This window comes from Pantherophis guttatus, chromosome 3 (assembly GCF_059756535.1).
Source record: "Pantherophis guttatus breed Tessera chromosome 3, ASM5975653v1, whole genome shotgun sequence".
NCBI classification, from domain to species: domain Eukaryota; kingdom Metazoa; phylum Chordata; class Lepidosauria; order Squamata; family Colubridae; genus Pantherophis; species Pantherophis guttatus.
In genome coordinates, this window is record NC_142065.1 from 112327193 (window position 1) to 112341718 (window position 14526).

At 46.5% G+C, this 14526-nt stretch overlaps 2 protein-coding genes across 4 annotated transcripts in view; both read right to left on the bottom strand.

Annotated features, from left to right (window-relative positions):
• ALDH9A1 (aldehyde dehydrogenase 9 family member A1) overlaps positions 1-14526 on the bottom strand; it is a 101029-nt gene that overhangs the window by 84477 nt on the left and 2026 nt on the right. Inside the window, exon 2 of one of the 3 annotated variants that reach the window (XM_087891172.1) lies at positions 14312-14450. The exons of 1 other annotated variant lie outside the window; for it this stretch is intronic. In XM_087891172.1, the coding sequence (XP_087747298.1) occupies positions 14312-14432 (121 nt within the window). In that variant the 5' untranslated portion in view covers positions 14433-14450. Of the gene's footprint in view, positions 1-14251; positions 14451-14526 lie in introns of all 3 variants that reach the window. One more of the 3 variants, XM_034409901.3, reaches the window with a different exon arrangement.
• Positions 6355-14245, bottom strand: LOC148114765 (uncharacterized). The gene has a single exon (XM_087891176.1). It carries the CDS (start codon positions 9505-9507, stop codon positions 8590-8592), a length of 918 nt encoding a protein of 305 aa, XP_087747302.1. The 5' UTR covers positions 9508-14245; the 3' UTR covers positions 6355-8589.

Genomic DNA, 14526 nt, shown 5'->3' on the forward strand with positions numbered 1-14526 from the left:
CCTGCCGGCCGCCTTGAAAGAGGCGGTGGTGAGGCCTCTCCTCAAGAAGCCATCCCTGGATCTGGCTGTTTTGGCTAACTATCGTCCAGTCTCCAACCTTCGCTTTATTGCGAAGGTTGTTGAGAGTGTGGTGGCGCAACAGCTTCCACAGTACCTGGATGAAGCTGTCTATTTGGATCCGCTCCAGTCCGGCTTCAGACCTGGGTACAGCACAGAAACGGCATTGGTCACGTTGGTGGATGATCTCTGGAGGGCTCGGGATAGGGGTTATTCCTCTATCCTGGTCCTGTTAGACCTCTCAGCGGCTTTTGATACCATTGACCATGGTATCATGTTGCGCCGGCTGGAGGGATTGGGAGTGGGGGGCACCGTTTTGCGGTGGTTCTCCTCCTATCTCTCCGACCGGTCGCAATCCGTGTTGACAGGGGGGCAGCGGTCGACCCCGAGGTGCCTTGTTTGTGGGGTGCCACAAGGGTCGGTCCTCTCGCCCCTCCTGTTCAACATTTATGTGAAGCCGCTGGGTGAGATCATCTGTGGTTTTGGGGTGGAGTTCCATCAGTATGCTGATGATACTCAGCTGTACATCTCCACCCCAGACCATCCCAACGATGCCTTGGAAGTGATGTCCCAGTGCCTGGAGGCCGTGCGGGTCTGGATGGGGAGAAACAGGCTTCGACTCAACCCTTCCAAGACCGAGTGGCTGTGGCTGCCGGCGTCCCGGTATAGCCAGCTGACGCCATCGCTGGTTATTAGGGCGAATCATTGGCCCCCACGGAAAGGGCCCGCAACTTGGGCATCCTCCTGGACGCACGGCTGTCTTTAGAAGGGCATATGACGGCCGTGGCCAGGGGGGCTTTTTATCAGGTTCGCCTGATATGCCAGTTGTGCCCCTTTCTGGATCGGGACTCCCTACGCACAGTCACTCAAGCACTCGTCACCTCTCGTCTGGACTATTGTAACGCTCTCTACATGGGGCTCCCCTTGGGGTACACCCGGAGGCTCCAACTGGTGCAGAATGCGGCCACGCGGGGGATTATGGGAGCGACTGGGCGCTCCCATGTGACTCCTCTCCTGCGCGAGCTGCATTGGCTTCCGGTGGACTTCCGGGTGCACTTCAAGGTGTTGGTGATCACCTTTAAAGCGCTCCATGGTTTAGGGCCAGGGTACTTACGGGACCGCCTTCTGCCACCAATAGCCTCCCACCGGCCAGTTCGCTCCCACAGAGACGGCCTCCTCAGGGTGCCGTCGGCTAGACAATGCCGGCTGGCGACCCCCAGGAGGAGAGCATTCTCTGTGGTGGCACCTACCCTTTGGAACAATCTACCCCCAGAGATACGAGTGATCTCCGACCTCCGGACTTTTCGTCGGGCCCTAAAAGCTCATCTCTTTCAGTTAGCCGGTCTCTCTTGATTTTATGATTTTATGGTTGGTTTTAAATTTTGATATGGATTTTAAATTGATAAATTTTAAACTATGGGCCAAATTTAATTATTTTAAATCTATTTTTAATCGTACTTTATGTATAAATGTTTTTATTTTGGCTGTTCACCGCCCTGAGTTCGAAAGGAGAAGGGCGGTATAGAAATTCGAATAATAAATAAATAAATAAATAAATAAATAAATAAATAAATAAATAAAACAAACATCCAGACATGGAAGAGCCTTTTGTAGTACAGGCTGACACGAGCGACATAGTTGTGGGAGCAGTGCTTCTGCAAAAGAACGCAGAAGGGGAATTACAACCCTGTGCTTACACGTCCCGTAAATTATCAGAAACCGAGAGAAGATGGGTCATATGGGAAAAAGAGGCTTTTGTGGTGCGATGGGCATTGTTTTTTTTTTTTATTGCAAAAGTTTTACAATTACATTTTCACCCCATTTTTCCCCCCAACCCACCCCATACTCCCCACCCTAACCCCCCCAAACCCCCCTGACCCTCCCCCCGACTTCCACAGAATATAATCCCATCAAAATCCCCTTTTTATAAAACCCGAACCCCTCAAACCCCTTTATAATTTTTCATCTTCTCAAAATTCATACATTTCTATTTTTATATAATACTTTCAATGAAAAGCTATTTGATACTTCCTAGTTTGATATTTGTTCTGCACATAATCTATCCATTTTTTCCATTCCCATTCATAAGTCTCTTGTGAGCGATCTTTTAAATATGCTGAAATCTTCGCCATCTCCACAAAACTGGCCATGCGATGGGCATTGTTAACGTGGAGACAATTTCTGGAAGGAGCAAAGCATCCTTTTGAAGTTTGGACTGATCATAAAAATCTGGAGGCGTTGAAAAACACCGCGTAAACTGTCACCAAAGCAAGCTTGTTGGGCCCAGCATTTCAACCGCTTCAATTTCACTCTACGCTACATTCCTGGTGGAAAGAACTTCAAGGCGGATGCACTCTCCAGATTGCCTCAATACAACAGTACCAAGAAAGAAGTGATTCGACCCATCATCCCTTCGACACAACTGGCAGCGCCAATGACTACCAGAGCGCAGGCGAGGGCCGATCCAGCCCTTTTGGGCAACCTACTTCAGAAACTGCAAGAAGCCCTAAAAACTGATGAATGGTTTAAAACCCATTCAAATGAATGTATACTCCGTGATGGTCTATCTTGGATAGGGGCAAAATTGTATGTCCCTGATAGTTTAAGACTAACAGTATTACAGTACGCTCATGATGCCAAGGCAGCAGGACACTTTGGGTTTGTTAAAACTCTACATCTTGTTAAAAGACAATTTTGGTGGCCTGCCCTCAAAAAGGACATAGAGGCATATGTGGCTAGTTGTCCGGTGTGTGCCTCAGCTAAAAGACCTCCGGGGAAGCCACCCGGTTTACTGCAGAGTGTGGCAAGGCCGGATGCCCCTTGGAAGGAAATATCCATGGATTTTATCCAGAGAGTGAAGGGTGCACGGTCGTTTGGGCAGTAACGGATTTGTTTTCCAAACAAGTGCATTTCATCCCCTGCTCTAAAATCCCTTCAGCTAAAACTCTTGCAAAACTGTTTATTCGTCATATTTACCGATTACATGGAGCTCCAAAATGTATAATTTCGGACAGGGGTGTAGAATTCACTTCCAACTTTTGGAAGGAGTTTTTAAGGTTGATAGGCTCCGCCCAAGGGCTAAGCTCCGCCCACCACCCCCAGACTAATGGGGCTTGTGAGAGGACCAATGCTGTGTTAGAACAGTACCTGAGGTGTTATGTAAATTACCAGCAAGACAACTGGGTGGACCTATTACCATTTGCGGAGGTGGCATACAACAACTCCATACATAGCAGCACCGGGTTCACTCCGTTTAAGGTAGCATCTGGTCAGGAATTTGTGCCAATCCCCAAGCTACCACAAGACACCCCACAAAACCCATCTTTGATTGAGTGGATCGAACAGCTACGGAGCACTTGGGCCGTAACTCAAAAAGCCCTAGATGATGCACACCGAGCGCATAAGACCCAAGCTGATAAAAAACGGTCCCCGGCCCATGTGTATAAAGTGGGGGATAGGGTTTATCTTTCCACCAAATATTTACAGACTTCACAGAAATCAAAAAAGCTTGGACCCAAGTATGTGGCTCCTTTCCTGATCACTAGACTTATTAATCCAGTAACAGTTGAATTGGAGTTGCCAAAAACTTTGAGACGAATCCACCCTGTGTTTCATGTTAGCTTGTTGAAACCAGAACATTCGTCCCCTTTACGACCGGACCAAGACTCCCCTCCGGTCCCCATACTGATAGAAGGGGAACAACATTTTGAAGTCAAAGAAATTTTAGACTCTAGGAAGCACCACGGTAAAGTGCAATATTTGGTGGCCTGGAAACATTTTCCTTTGTCTCAAGCTGAGTGGATGAACAAACGTGATGTTCGGGCACCAAAGAAAGTCCAGTTGTTTCATACCAAATATCCTGATAAACCTTAATGTCTGTATTGCAATTTTTCTTTTCTTCCTTTTCTTTTCCCTGTTTAGGACTAACGTCTTTTCTCCGGAGGGGCCAAATGTCAACCTCCGCCTTTACTGCTTTGGCTGCCATAAGAAACGGGTGGGAGAGAAGTAGAGAGCATGGTGGGGGGAAAGCGTGCTGGAGGATTTTTGAAGAAACGAAACCTAATCTCCGAAGTGGCTATCGGGTCAACCGTCATCGCGTTCCTGATTGATGACGAGGCCAGACGTGCTTCCACCTGACCTCTGGAAGACCTTTGGATTGGGTGATTGATGATGGACAGTGGGAGGGGATGCTTTCTATATACAATTTTCGTGCCTATTGCTTTAGTTTCAGCTTTTCCTTGGTAGCGTTCACTTCATTTTCTAGTAAAAGTACATTACTCTATAAATAATGGAGTTTGGCTTATTCTTTCCTGGACTTTGAAGGAAGCACACCTGACATTCAGAAATTTTAAAAATTTAAGAATTTACAATAGTTCTTGGCCCTTTATGAAATGTTATGCACTTCTTTATGTTGGGAATCTCAGGCTTTTTTCTAGGACAGGGCTGTCAAACGCCTGGCCCATGGGCTGGATGCATCACACATTGGCCACATGCATACCCCGTTTAGCGAAGGGGAAAAAAGTCCCGATACGTCACGACGCTTGTATGACGACACAAGTTTGACACCCCTGTTCTAGGAGATGTTAAGCTTTTACACATACTACCTTGAAAGTTTATCCCATTCTTCTCTGTCCACAAGTGTTATGTAATTATCTTTTTCCTGTCTGCCTTCTTCCTATCAGTTGCCTGACCACTGCTGGGGTTTTCAGGTATGATGTGCTGATCTGAGTGCTTAGCTGCTTCTTAGCTGCTCTTCCATGCTGCTTTGAGCCACTGTTGGTCAGCCGCGCTGCTCTGAGCTGATGCTGTGGGCACTCCAGCCTGTTATCAGCTCTGCTCCACTGCTGCTCAATTGATATGCCATGCTGCTCTCAGTCATTGCTCTGGGCACTCGCTCCTCTGCCACTTAGCTCTGCACAGCTGCTGCTCAGAGGCCAGCATGTTGCTCTCAACCACTGGACTGCTGCCACCTAGCTCTGTATCACCTCTGCTAAGTGGCCTTCATTTGCACCTCATTGCCTCCACTCAGCTGTCAGTCTCTCAGTTGGGCTGCTGGGTTGTCTCTCAGCTGTAATACTGCACTGCCTCACAGCAGGGTCACCTCAGTTGTACTGTCTCTCAACTGGAACACTGGGCCACCTCATTTAGATGTTTATTTTCATAAATCCCAAAATTTAGATGATTTTTTTAAAAAGAAAATTTAAACTGAAATTTCTATCCTTAGATGTTAGTCTTCTAGAGTAATAGAGTAAGAGTTGAAGGGACCTACAGTATATCACAGAAGTGAGTTCACCCCCTCACATTTTGTAAATATTTAAGTATATCTTTTCATGTGAGTGGAAGAGGATTCCAGAGGCAATCTGTGAAGCTCTGGTGAACTCTATGCCCAAGAGTTAAGGCAGTGCTGGAAAATAATGGTGGCCACACAAAATATTGACACTTTGGGCCTCATTTGAACAATATCACTTGGGGGTATACTCACTTTTGTTGCCACCAGTTTAGACATTAATGGCTGTGTGTTGTGTAATTTTGAGCGGACAGCACATTTACACTGTTATTCAAGCTGTATACTTACTTTACATTGTAGCCAAGTGTCATTTCTTCAGTGTTGTCACATTAAAATATATACTTAAACATTTACAAAATGTGAGGGGGTATCACTTCTGTGATATACTGTATATTATTTTCGACAAATGGCTATCCAATCTCTCAAAAACCCCAGTGATAGGGCACCCATACCTCTGATATCAAGCCATTCCACTGATTAATTGTTTACACTATCAGAGGTTTTAGGAGTTTGTAGTTCTCTTTTTGGTCCCTTCTGTGGCAATGTTGTTTTTGCCCTCTTGATATAGTTTGTAATCCACAGATATATTAAAAAATGACAAATGTATAAAATTTGAAAAGGAAAACAAAATCCCAGCAGATAAACTTTGCATCCAAATGAATGTTTGAATTCCAGTTTTTCTCTTCTCTCCAAGTCCAGTCTTTTCCTTCCTTCACTTTTTTCCTGTGGGTGCAATTCTGTGCATGTTTAGGTGTTTTTTTTAGACTTTTAAATGGGTTGTTCAGGACAGCCCCATTTCTGTATGCCTGCCTGCATGCCCAGAAGTTACAGTATTCCAGATGCAGTGTAACATGGATTGCTTTTATATCACATACCTGGATAATTCTATTTTGTAGATGTGCCATGCTATTGATTCACATTCTTCTTATAATCCATCAGGATATCTGCATCTTTTTGCATGTACTGTAATGCTGCCCATGACCTCTCTCATCCTATTTTCATGTCTTTGATTTTTCGTACCCAAATATAGAACTCATCCCTGTTGAAATAGATTTTGTTACCATCATTCCAGTTTGTCAAGATTCTCCTGAATCTTGATATTGCTTTTGTGTTTGCTATCTCTTCTATATTTGAATTATTCAGTGAATTTGGTAATTATACATTCTGTAAGGTCTTCCCTCCCAATCTTCCCAAGAAAGCAGGACTCTTGAAACTGAAGTTGTTCCAAAAGGAGAGTTTATTGAAAGGCTTGTGATAGCAAGAGGTCTAGGCAGGAACTAAATTTTCCCACTTAAAAAACAATAATTTAAAGCAGTGCAAACAAAACCCCTCCCACAGTACAGTAATGCAGGAAACTGAAACTCACAGCACAGTAGAACAGGGGCAGTAGCCTGACGAAGGTCAGAGGTGATTTCAGGCTTCAGCAAGCTACAATGGAAAATGGGGTGGACTTGCCATAATGACTTAGGGAGCTGCAATTCCACCATGACAGGGTTAATAATTGTTGTGGCCCATCAGCGGCCTGGGCAGCTAGTAGCTGATTCCAGCAGCGAGGAGGCTGGTGTGGTGATGCGCCAGCAGCCTGTGCAGCTGGCACTCGAGTCAGACAATGAGGAGGCTGGAGAAGATGTGGTGCCAGAGGCAGAGATTCAGCCAGGGCCTTCAGAACCTCCAGAAGCTCCCATAAGTGAAGAGGAAGAAGAGGAGGAGCCTCTTCTCGATGCACGAACGCGCAGAGCTGTTAAAAGGCAGGAGTGGCTCCTCAGGAGGAGGTCTCCTTGAGAGTAAGGCTTGGGGCTAATTGGCTACTCCCCTAGCTTATTTAAGGAAGGACAATGACTGATGCAATTTGCAGGGAACAACTTTGTTCATATTCCTTCACGTCTTGATTCCAGAAACATTTGATCGGCTCTTGCTTCTCTCGTCAGTTTTCCTGCAAATTGCTTCTGGGCATTTTGCCAACCAAAGTAAGATTACGGTTACCTGAAATACTATGCCTCAGAATTGAGTTATTATTCTTTGGATTTTTGTCGGCTGTTAATGAAGTTAAATTAACAGCTCTTGTTCAGAAAAGACTGATTTAAACTGTAGTTATATTCAAACAACTACTAAGAAAGCTCATTAGTAGTCCTTAATTAGTAAACTAAGGTTTGTATGGACTTTGTGTGTGCTGTGTTCTTTGGGGTCCGTAGCTGGGGCAGAACAATAATACGAACAATGGGAAAAGGCCCAATATATTTAGGGCCCAGCTTTTTAGCCTGCTGCAAAGATTTTAGAAACTTGGTGGAAAGATAAACTTTGTCTCCCACTTTGTAAGGTTTAGGTTGTACTTGTTTCTTGTCCTCTTGTGCTTTAGAGGCAGCCTTGGCTTCATCCAAGACTTTGCAGACCACCGGCCAAATGTTTTGCAAATGACTGATCCACTGTTTCAAGTGGGGGGGGGGATTTCTGGTTCATACCAGGGTAATTGAAGGCATGGCATTAAATTCTTGCCCTGTGGCCATTCTGAATGGGGTAACCTGTGCTAGTGTGAACTGCATTATTATAGGCCACTTCTGGAAAAGGCAATAACTCGGCTCAGTTGTCCTGCTGATTGTTAATAAAAAAAATGCAGGTACTGTTCCAGAACTGTTCGTTCCATGGCCCCTTTTGTTTGCAGTTGATGACTAGAACTAAGTCCCTGTTTGGTTCTGAGTAGATCCAAAAAGGCTTTCCAGAACTAGGATGTGAATTGGACCCCTCTGTTCGAAATAATACGTTGTGGGGCCCCATGCAAGTAGTATATGTGGCCAAAAACAGCTTAGTCAAGGCTTTGGCCATAGGGATCTTTTGGCATGGGATGAAGTGAATCTGCTTTGAGAAAAGGTCTGTGACAACCCAGATCACTGTGTTTCCAGAACTCTGGGGCAATTCTACAATGAAATCCATGGAGCTCTCTCTCGATGGTGCTGAAGAGTCAGCCACTGGCTGAAACAGACCGGGGTTTTTCCTCTGCCTGCGCTTCATGGCAGCACAAATGGGGCAGCTTGCTACATAACTTTCTATGTCTTTTTTAAAATGAGGGCCACCAGAATTGCTGTTTCGGTGAATGTAATGTTTTTACAAAACCAAAGTGACCAGCTAATTTGGAGTCGTGATAAGCTTGCATAGCTTTCAGCCTTTCTGTAGATGGGACATACAGTTTATTCCCCACCCAAACTAACCCATCTTTTATTATGCAAGTATATCTGTGGGCACTAAACCACTCATCTGTTTCCAAGGTCTTTTTGAATTCTGTGATGGTGGCATTGTCTAAGGTGGAGGGATTGTTCTTTGTCAGAGAGAGCCACTAATTGGGAGGCTAGGAGCATGGGCTTAATTACTTCCGCCTTGACACTGTTGTATTGCAGTAGTCTGGACAAGGCAAAATGTTTTTTCCTCATATCACGTCCTGACTGATCGGGTTCCTCCACTAGAGGGGTCGGAGTTCCTTGCACCATAATTAATTCTGGCGGGAATGCAACGACAGCATGGGTCTTTAGGGTGGTGTCTCTGGAACGCGGTGGTGGCTTTGAGGGTTTCCCTCTGACCTGCTTCTCTCCCTTCTGGGTGGGCATCCTCATATGGCACTCGGCTACGCAGTGGCCTTCCTTCCCGCAATTGAAGCAGGCTGCTGAGCGTGGTGGGGCAAAGCAAGGTTTGGTTCCCTCCTTTCTCCCTTCCAGTGGGGATCTCTTCCAGGAGCAGCTTGCGCGGTACTTGTTTCGTGTTTGGTCAATTTCAGCTTCCTCAGCCAAGACACACCAGCCGTGCAGGCAGACTGGGGCTCCACAGGCAATGCAGGTGTTGTATAGGTCATCATTTAAGCCATCTTTGAACCAACACACATGTATTTCCTCTGGCCAATCTACGTGGCAAGTTAGGTCACGAAACTCTTCGATGTACTCTGCGACTAGACGGCGCCCCTGTCTGATGTGCCTTAAGTGGTCTCTAGCCTTGCGGTCGGCTAGGGGGTCCTCAAATCTCTGTCTCAGGGCTGTCATGAAGCGGTTGAAGTTGCGGAGCTCCGGTGGCTCTGCATTATGGAGGCTCACCATCCAACATGCAGCTGATCCTTCTAGAGCCAGTGTGACAACCCTGACTTTGGTCCCTTCTGTAGGGAAGTCGTTCCCATACTCCTGCATGTAGGTCAGTACGTGTGCGAGGAAAAATCCCAGTTGCTGGGGATTCCCTTCAAATTTGACACACTGAGTGTGCAAACAGAAGCAGATGGGGGCTCAGATACGACCCGCGGCTCAGTGTGAGTGGGGTGCCTTGCCTGCCAGAGAGGAGGGGGGCCGTTGAGGTGGGGGAGGAGATCTCTGGGGTATTAGAGAGCCGGAGCATTGCGGTTATGACTGAGAGAGGTAGATATGGCGGGAGCCGAGAGGTAGGCCACTCTCGGGGAACTAGGACTCACTGTCTCAAAGCAAATACTTGTTCCGGCCCTTCTGGTTCTGGTTCACCAGGCTCACCTGGTATACCTGGTGACTCGGGATGTCAGGGCCCTGGCCTCAGGCTGCTGCTGTTTAATGCCAGGTCTGTTGTCAACAAGGCCCCCCTCGTTCGGGACTTAATCCTGAAGGTGGGGGCTGACCTGGCATGCATAACTGAGACCTGGCTGGGCCAGGAGGGGGGTGTGCCCCTCTCAAAGATGTGCCCAGACGGGTTCCAGATATTGCATCAGCTGCGACTCCAGGGAAGGGGTGGAGGAGTGGCAGCTATTGTCTGGAAGAGTCTTTGCCCTCACAGGATCCCTGCCCCTTGAGATTGTTGGGTGTGAGTCTCTCCTCTTGAGGTTGGACTCAGGGGTTCAGTTGGGCTTGTTGCTGATGTACCTGCCTCCCAGCTGCATTATAACAGCCCTGCCTGTGCTGCTAGAGGCTGTAGCTGGGCTGGCGGTGGAGTTTCCCAGGCTTATGGTACTGGGGGACTTTAATTTGCCGTCCCTTGGCGAATCCTCAGATGCAGCTCAGGAGTTCATGGCTTCCATGACAACCATGGAACTGACCCAAGTAGTTCAGGGTCCAACTCATGGGGGGGGGACACACTTGACCTGGTGTTTCTCTCGGGACAGTGGAGATATGATCTGGAATTAAGGGGTATAGATGCTTCTCCCTTGTCGTGGTCAGATCATTTCCTGCTGAGGTTAGACTTCAGAACACTACTCCTCCATCGCAGGGAGGTGGAGCCGATTAAGTGATTCCGCCCCAAGCGCCTAATGGACCCTGAAGGGTTCCAGAAGGAGCTTGGGGAGATACCTGACTCCCTTGTCCACAGTCCGGCTGAGTCCCTGGTGGCTGCTTGGAATAGGGCGGCATCTGGGGCACTGGACCGGATTGCGCCTTTGCGACTTCTCCATGGCGGTGGATCCAGGAAAGCTCCCTGGTTTACTGAGGAGCTCCGGGAGATGAAGCCCAAGAAGAGACGTCTAAAGCGACACTGGAGGAGCAGTAACTCCAAATCTGACCGAACACTCTTAAGAGCCTTTATTAGGACTTAATTTAGTGGCGATACAGGTGGCAAAATGTTCACATTTTTCCGCACTTATTGCATCCGCTGATTCGCGCCCAGCCACCCTATTTAGGATGACTTGCTCCCTCCTTCATGCAGGGGGAGTGGAGGAGCCCTTGCAGGGTAGAGCTAGGAGTTTGTGCAGTTTCTGTCGGATAAAGTCGCTCAGATTCGGATGGACCTGGACTCTGATTGGGCAATTACGACCGAGATGACGGGGGCAGGTCTTAGTCCTATTGTGTGGGATGAATTTGAACCTGTGACTTCTGAGGAAGTGGACGAGGCTATAGGAGCGATGAGTTCCTTCACTTGTTTGTTGGACCCGTGTCCCTCCTGGCTGGTTTCAGCCAGCAGGGAGGTGACACGAGGCTGGCTCCAGGCTTTAGTTAACACGTCCTTGAGAGAAGGGTCCTTCCCGCAACCATTAAAGGAAGCGGTTGTAAGGCCCCTCCTCAAGAAGCCTTCCCTGGATCCAGCAGAATTAAAGAACTTTCGTCCAGTCTCCAACCTACCCTTTGTGGGAAAGGTTGTACAGAAAGTGGTGGCACTTCAGCTCCTGCGTTCATTGGAGGAAACAGATTATCTAGACCCTTTTCAATCTGGCTTCAGGCCTGGCTACTGCACGGAAACTGCTTTGGTCACGCTAATGGATGATCTCTGGCGAGCCCGAGATGGGGGTCATTCCCCCATCTTGGTGCTACTTGACCTCTCAGCGTCTTTTGATAACATTGACCATGGTATCCTTCTGGGACGACTAAGGGAGTTGGGAGTGGGAGGCACCGTGTTATGGTGGTTTTCCTCCTATCTCTCTGGTCGGTCACAGTCGGTGTTGGTAGAAGGACAGAGGTCGACCCCTAGACCCCTCGTTTGCAGGGAGCCTCAGGGCTTGGTCCTCTCTCCCCTCCTATTTAACATCTACATGAAGCCGCTGGGTGAGATCATCCGACGATACGGGGTGAGGTATCAGTAATACGCTGATGATACCCAGCTGTATATCTCTACCCCGCGTCAATTCAGTGAGGCGGTGGATGTGATGTGCCGGTGCCTGGAGGCCGTGAGGCTCAGACTTAACCCAGACAAGACCGAGTGGCTGTGGGTATTGCCTCCTAAAGACTATGTTGATTGTCCATCCTTGGTTCTGGGGGAGAAGAAATTGTCCCCCTCAGAAAGGGCTCGCAATTTGGGTGTCCTCCTAGACTCACAGCTAAGATTAGAGCAACATCTGTCAGCTGTGGCTAGGGGGACCTAGCCTGGTGCACCAGGTTCGCCTGGTGTACCAATTGCGACCCTACTTGGATCAGGGGGCTCTCCTCACAGTCACTCATGCCCTTGTCACCTCACAGTTAGATTATTGCAACGCACTCTACATGGGGTACCCTTGAAAAGTGTTCGGAGACTACAGATGGTCCAGAACGCAGCCGCGAGAGGTGTTGTGGGTGCACCTAGGTATACCCACATTACACCAATTCTCCGCGAGCTGCACTGGCTCCCTATTGGTCTCCGGTCACAATTCAAGGTGTTGGTTATTACCTTTAAAGCCCTACATGGCTCAGGGCCAGGTTATCTTCGAGACTGCCTTCTACCGCATAGCTTCCAGCGACCGGTAAGATCCCACAGAGTTGGTCTCCTCCGGGTCCCGTCAGCTAAACAGTGCCGGCTGCCGGGCCCGTGGGGTAGGGCCTTCTCTGTGGCTGCCCCAGCTCTCTGGAACCAGTTACCTCCTGAGATCCGGACCATCCCCACCCTATTGGCCTTCCGAAAAGCGGTGAAGACCTGGCTTTTCCGGCAGGCCTGGGGCCATTGATCTCGCTGTTGCGATCTGGCGAGATCCAGCCATGAATGGTGTGAATGAGTTTTAATTGTTTTTAAGGTTTTAATTTTTAATGTTTTCATATATGGTTTTTAATTGCATTGTAAGACGCCTTGAGTCTTCGGAGAAAGGCGGCATACAAGTTGAATGAATAAATAAATAAATAAATATCCAGGTGCATATTTTGTGTATTAATTAAATCAGGGCCAATGTTGGCATTTGAGTGGCATACCACAGGTCACACACACCTTTGGGAAAACAAAGAAAAGACCTGTTCATTAGTTTAGTTTATTTAGTTTATTTTCATTTCAATGATTGTGGGAAGCTGAAAGGGAACTTTGAAAAACATGATCATGTGACCATATCACAATCCAACATCCTATCATGAGATGGTCACCAAAGAGCTTGGTAGTACAGTGGTCTAAAGCACCCTGTTATTAAGACCAGCTGCCTGCAATTACTGCAGGTTCGAATCTCGCCAGGCTCAAGGTTGACTCAGCCTTCCATCCTTTCTAAGGTAGGTAAATTGAGGACCCAGTTGTGTGGGCAATAAGCTGACTTTGTATAAATATACAAAAGGATGAAGGCTATTGCTTAGCGCATTGTAAGCCGCCCCGAGTCTCCGGAGAAGGGCGGCATATAAATCAAATTTTTAAAAAAATGCCCAGATAACATGACCATGGGGATGTTGCAATGGCCTTAAATATAAGGACTAGTCATAATTACCACTCAATCAATGCCGTCATAAGTTTGAATGGTTGCTGAATGAGTGGTTGCTAAACAAGGATCTCCTGTACATTTAAAATCGCAATTTGGAAATGAGTTTTGATAATTCCTCAGTATCAAATTTAAGATTTGGGAGGTCACATGAGATCCTACACTTGGTAAAGAAATGAAATAAAAACACTTTGGCAGATGATTCATATTTGGAGTCATTATTACACTCTACATTAACATGAAGCCTTTTCTGCTTCATTGATAGCATGCTGAGTGATGGAAAAAAGTGCAAAGACCACTGACTGCATTGTGCAATAGTATTTTCTAAAATGAAAAATCACAACCACTTTGTAATCCAAAGCTAATTTCAAAATATGTGTCTAGATAAATATTCCTCTTGTATTATTTGTATGGGCATCAACACTGATATATGCTAAGGAACATAGAGAAGGCCCAGTTATATTTTCTGTTTCTATGGTGGAAAAAATATTTTTGATACAGAAATTATTTTCTAAAAACAATCATAATGATATAAAAGTGTATTCCTATATAAACATAAATTTTGTATTAATTACTTTACTTATACATCTTGAATAAGAATCCTCAAAATCTTTCTATCAGCAGATTAATAAATCCTGCCATAAAAAAGCGTAAATAAAGATATTTGAAAAAGCAATATATTTTTTCTCTTGTATTAGTTATTATCTATTTATCTAAAAGGATGTAAATGTCATTTATATAACTTTCAAGTCAGCTATTCCTGTGGGTGTGATAAGAGGTCAAACTTATATAGCTGTAGAACATTAACTCCCTAAGATTTCAATATCTCCATTACAACAGATGATTACCAGTTGCTGGTTCATAGATCTCCTCACTGTGATCCCCATCCACAGGCTGGTGACGGGTACCTTCTCGGTAGTTGAGAGGTTGCTGCAGTTGAAATGTACCAGTAATGGTGCTCATTGCAGTAGAATGGAGTAAACGAGGAAAGCCACGGAGAAGAAACAATAAACTGGAACTAAGAAGCATCCGAGGTCTGAGGCAAAGCTGCAGAGAATGTAATATATGCATGCTCTGTGACAAGGTATCTTATGTAAAGTTCAGATTCTTTAAGAATCAAACC

Bases quoted from the DNA above. Each gene is read 5' to 3' on its own strand.
- LOC148114765 (XM_087891176.1), bottom strand. From the start codon at position 9,507: ATGCAGGAGTATGGGAACGACTTCCCTACAGAAGGGACCAAAGTCAGG.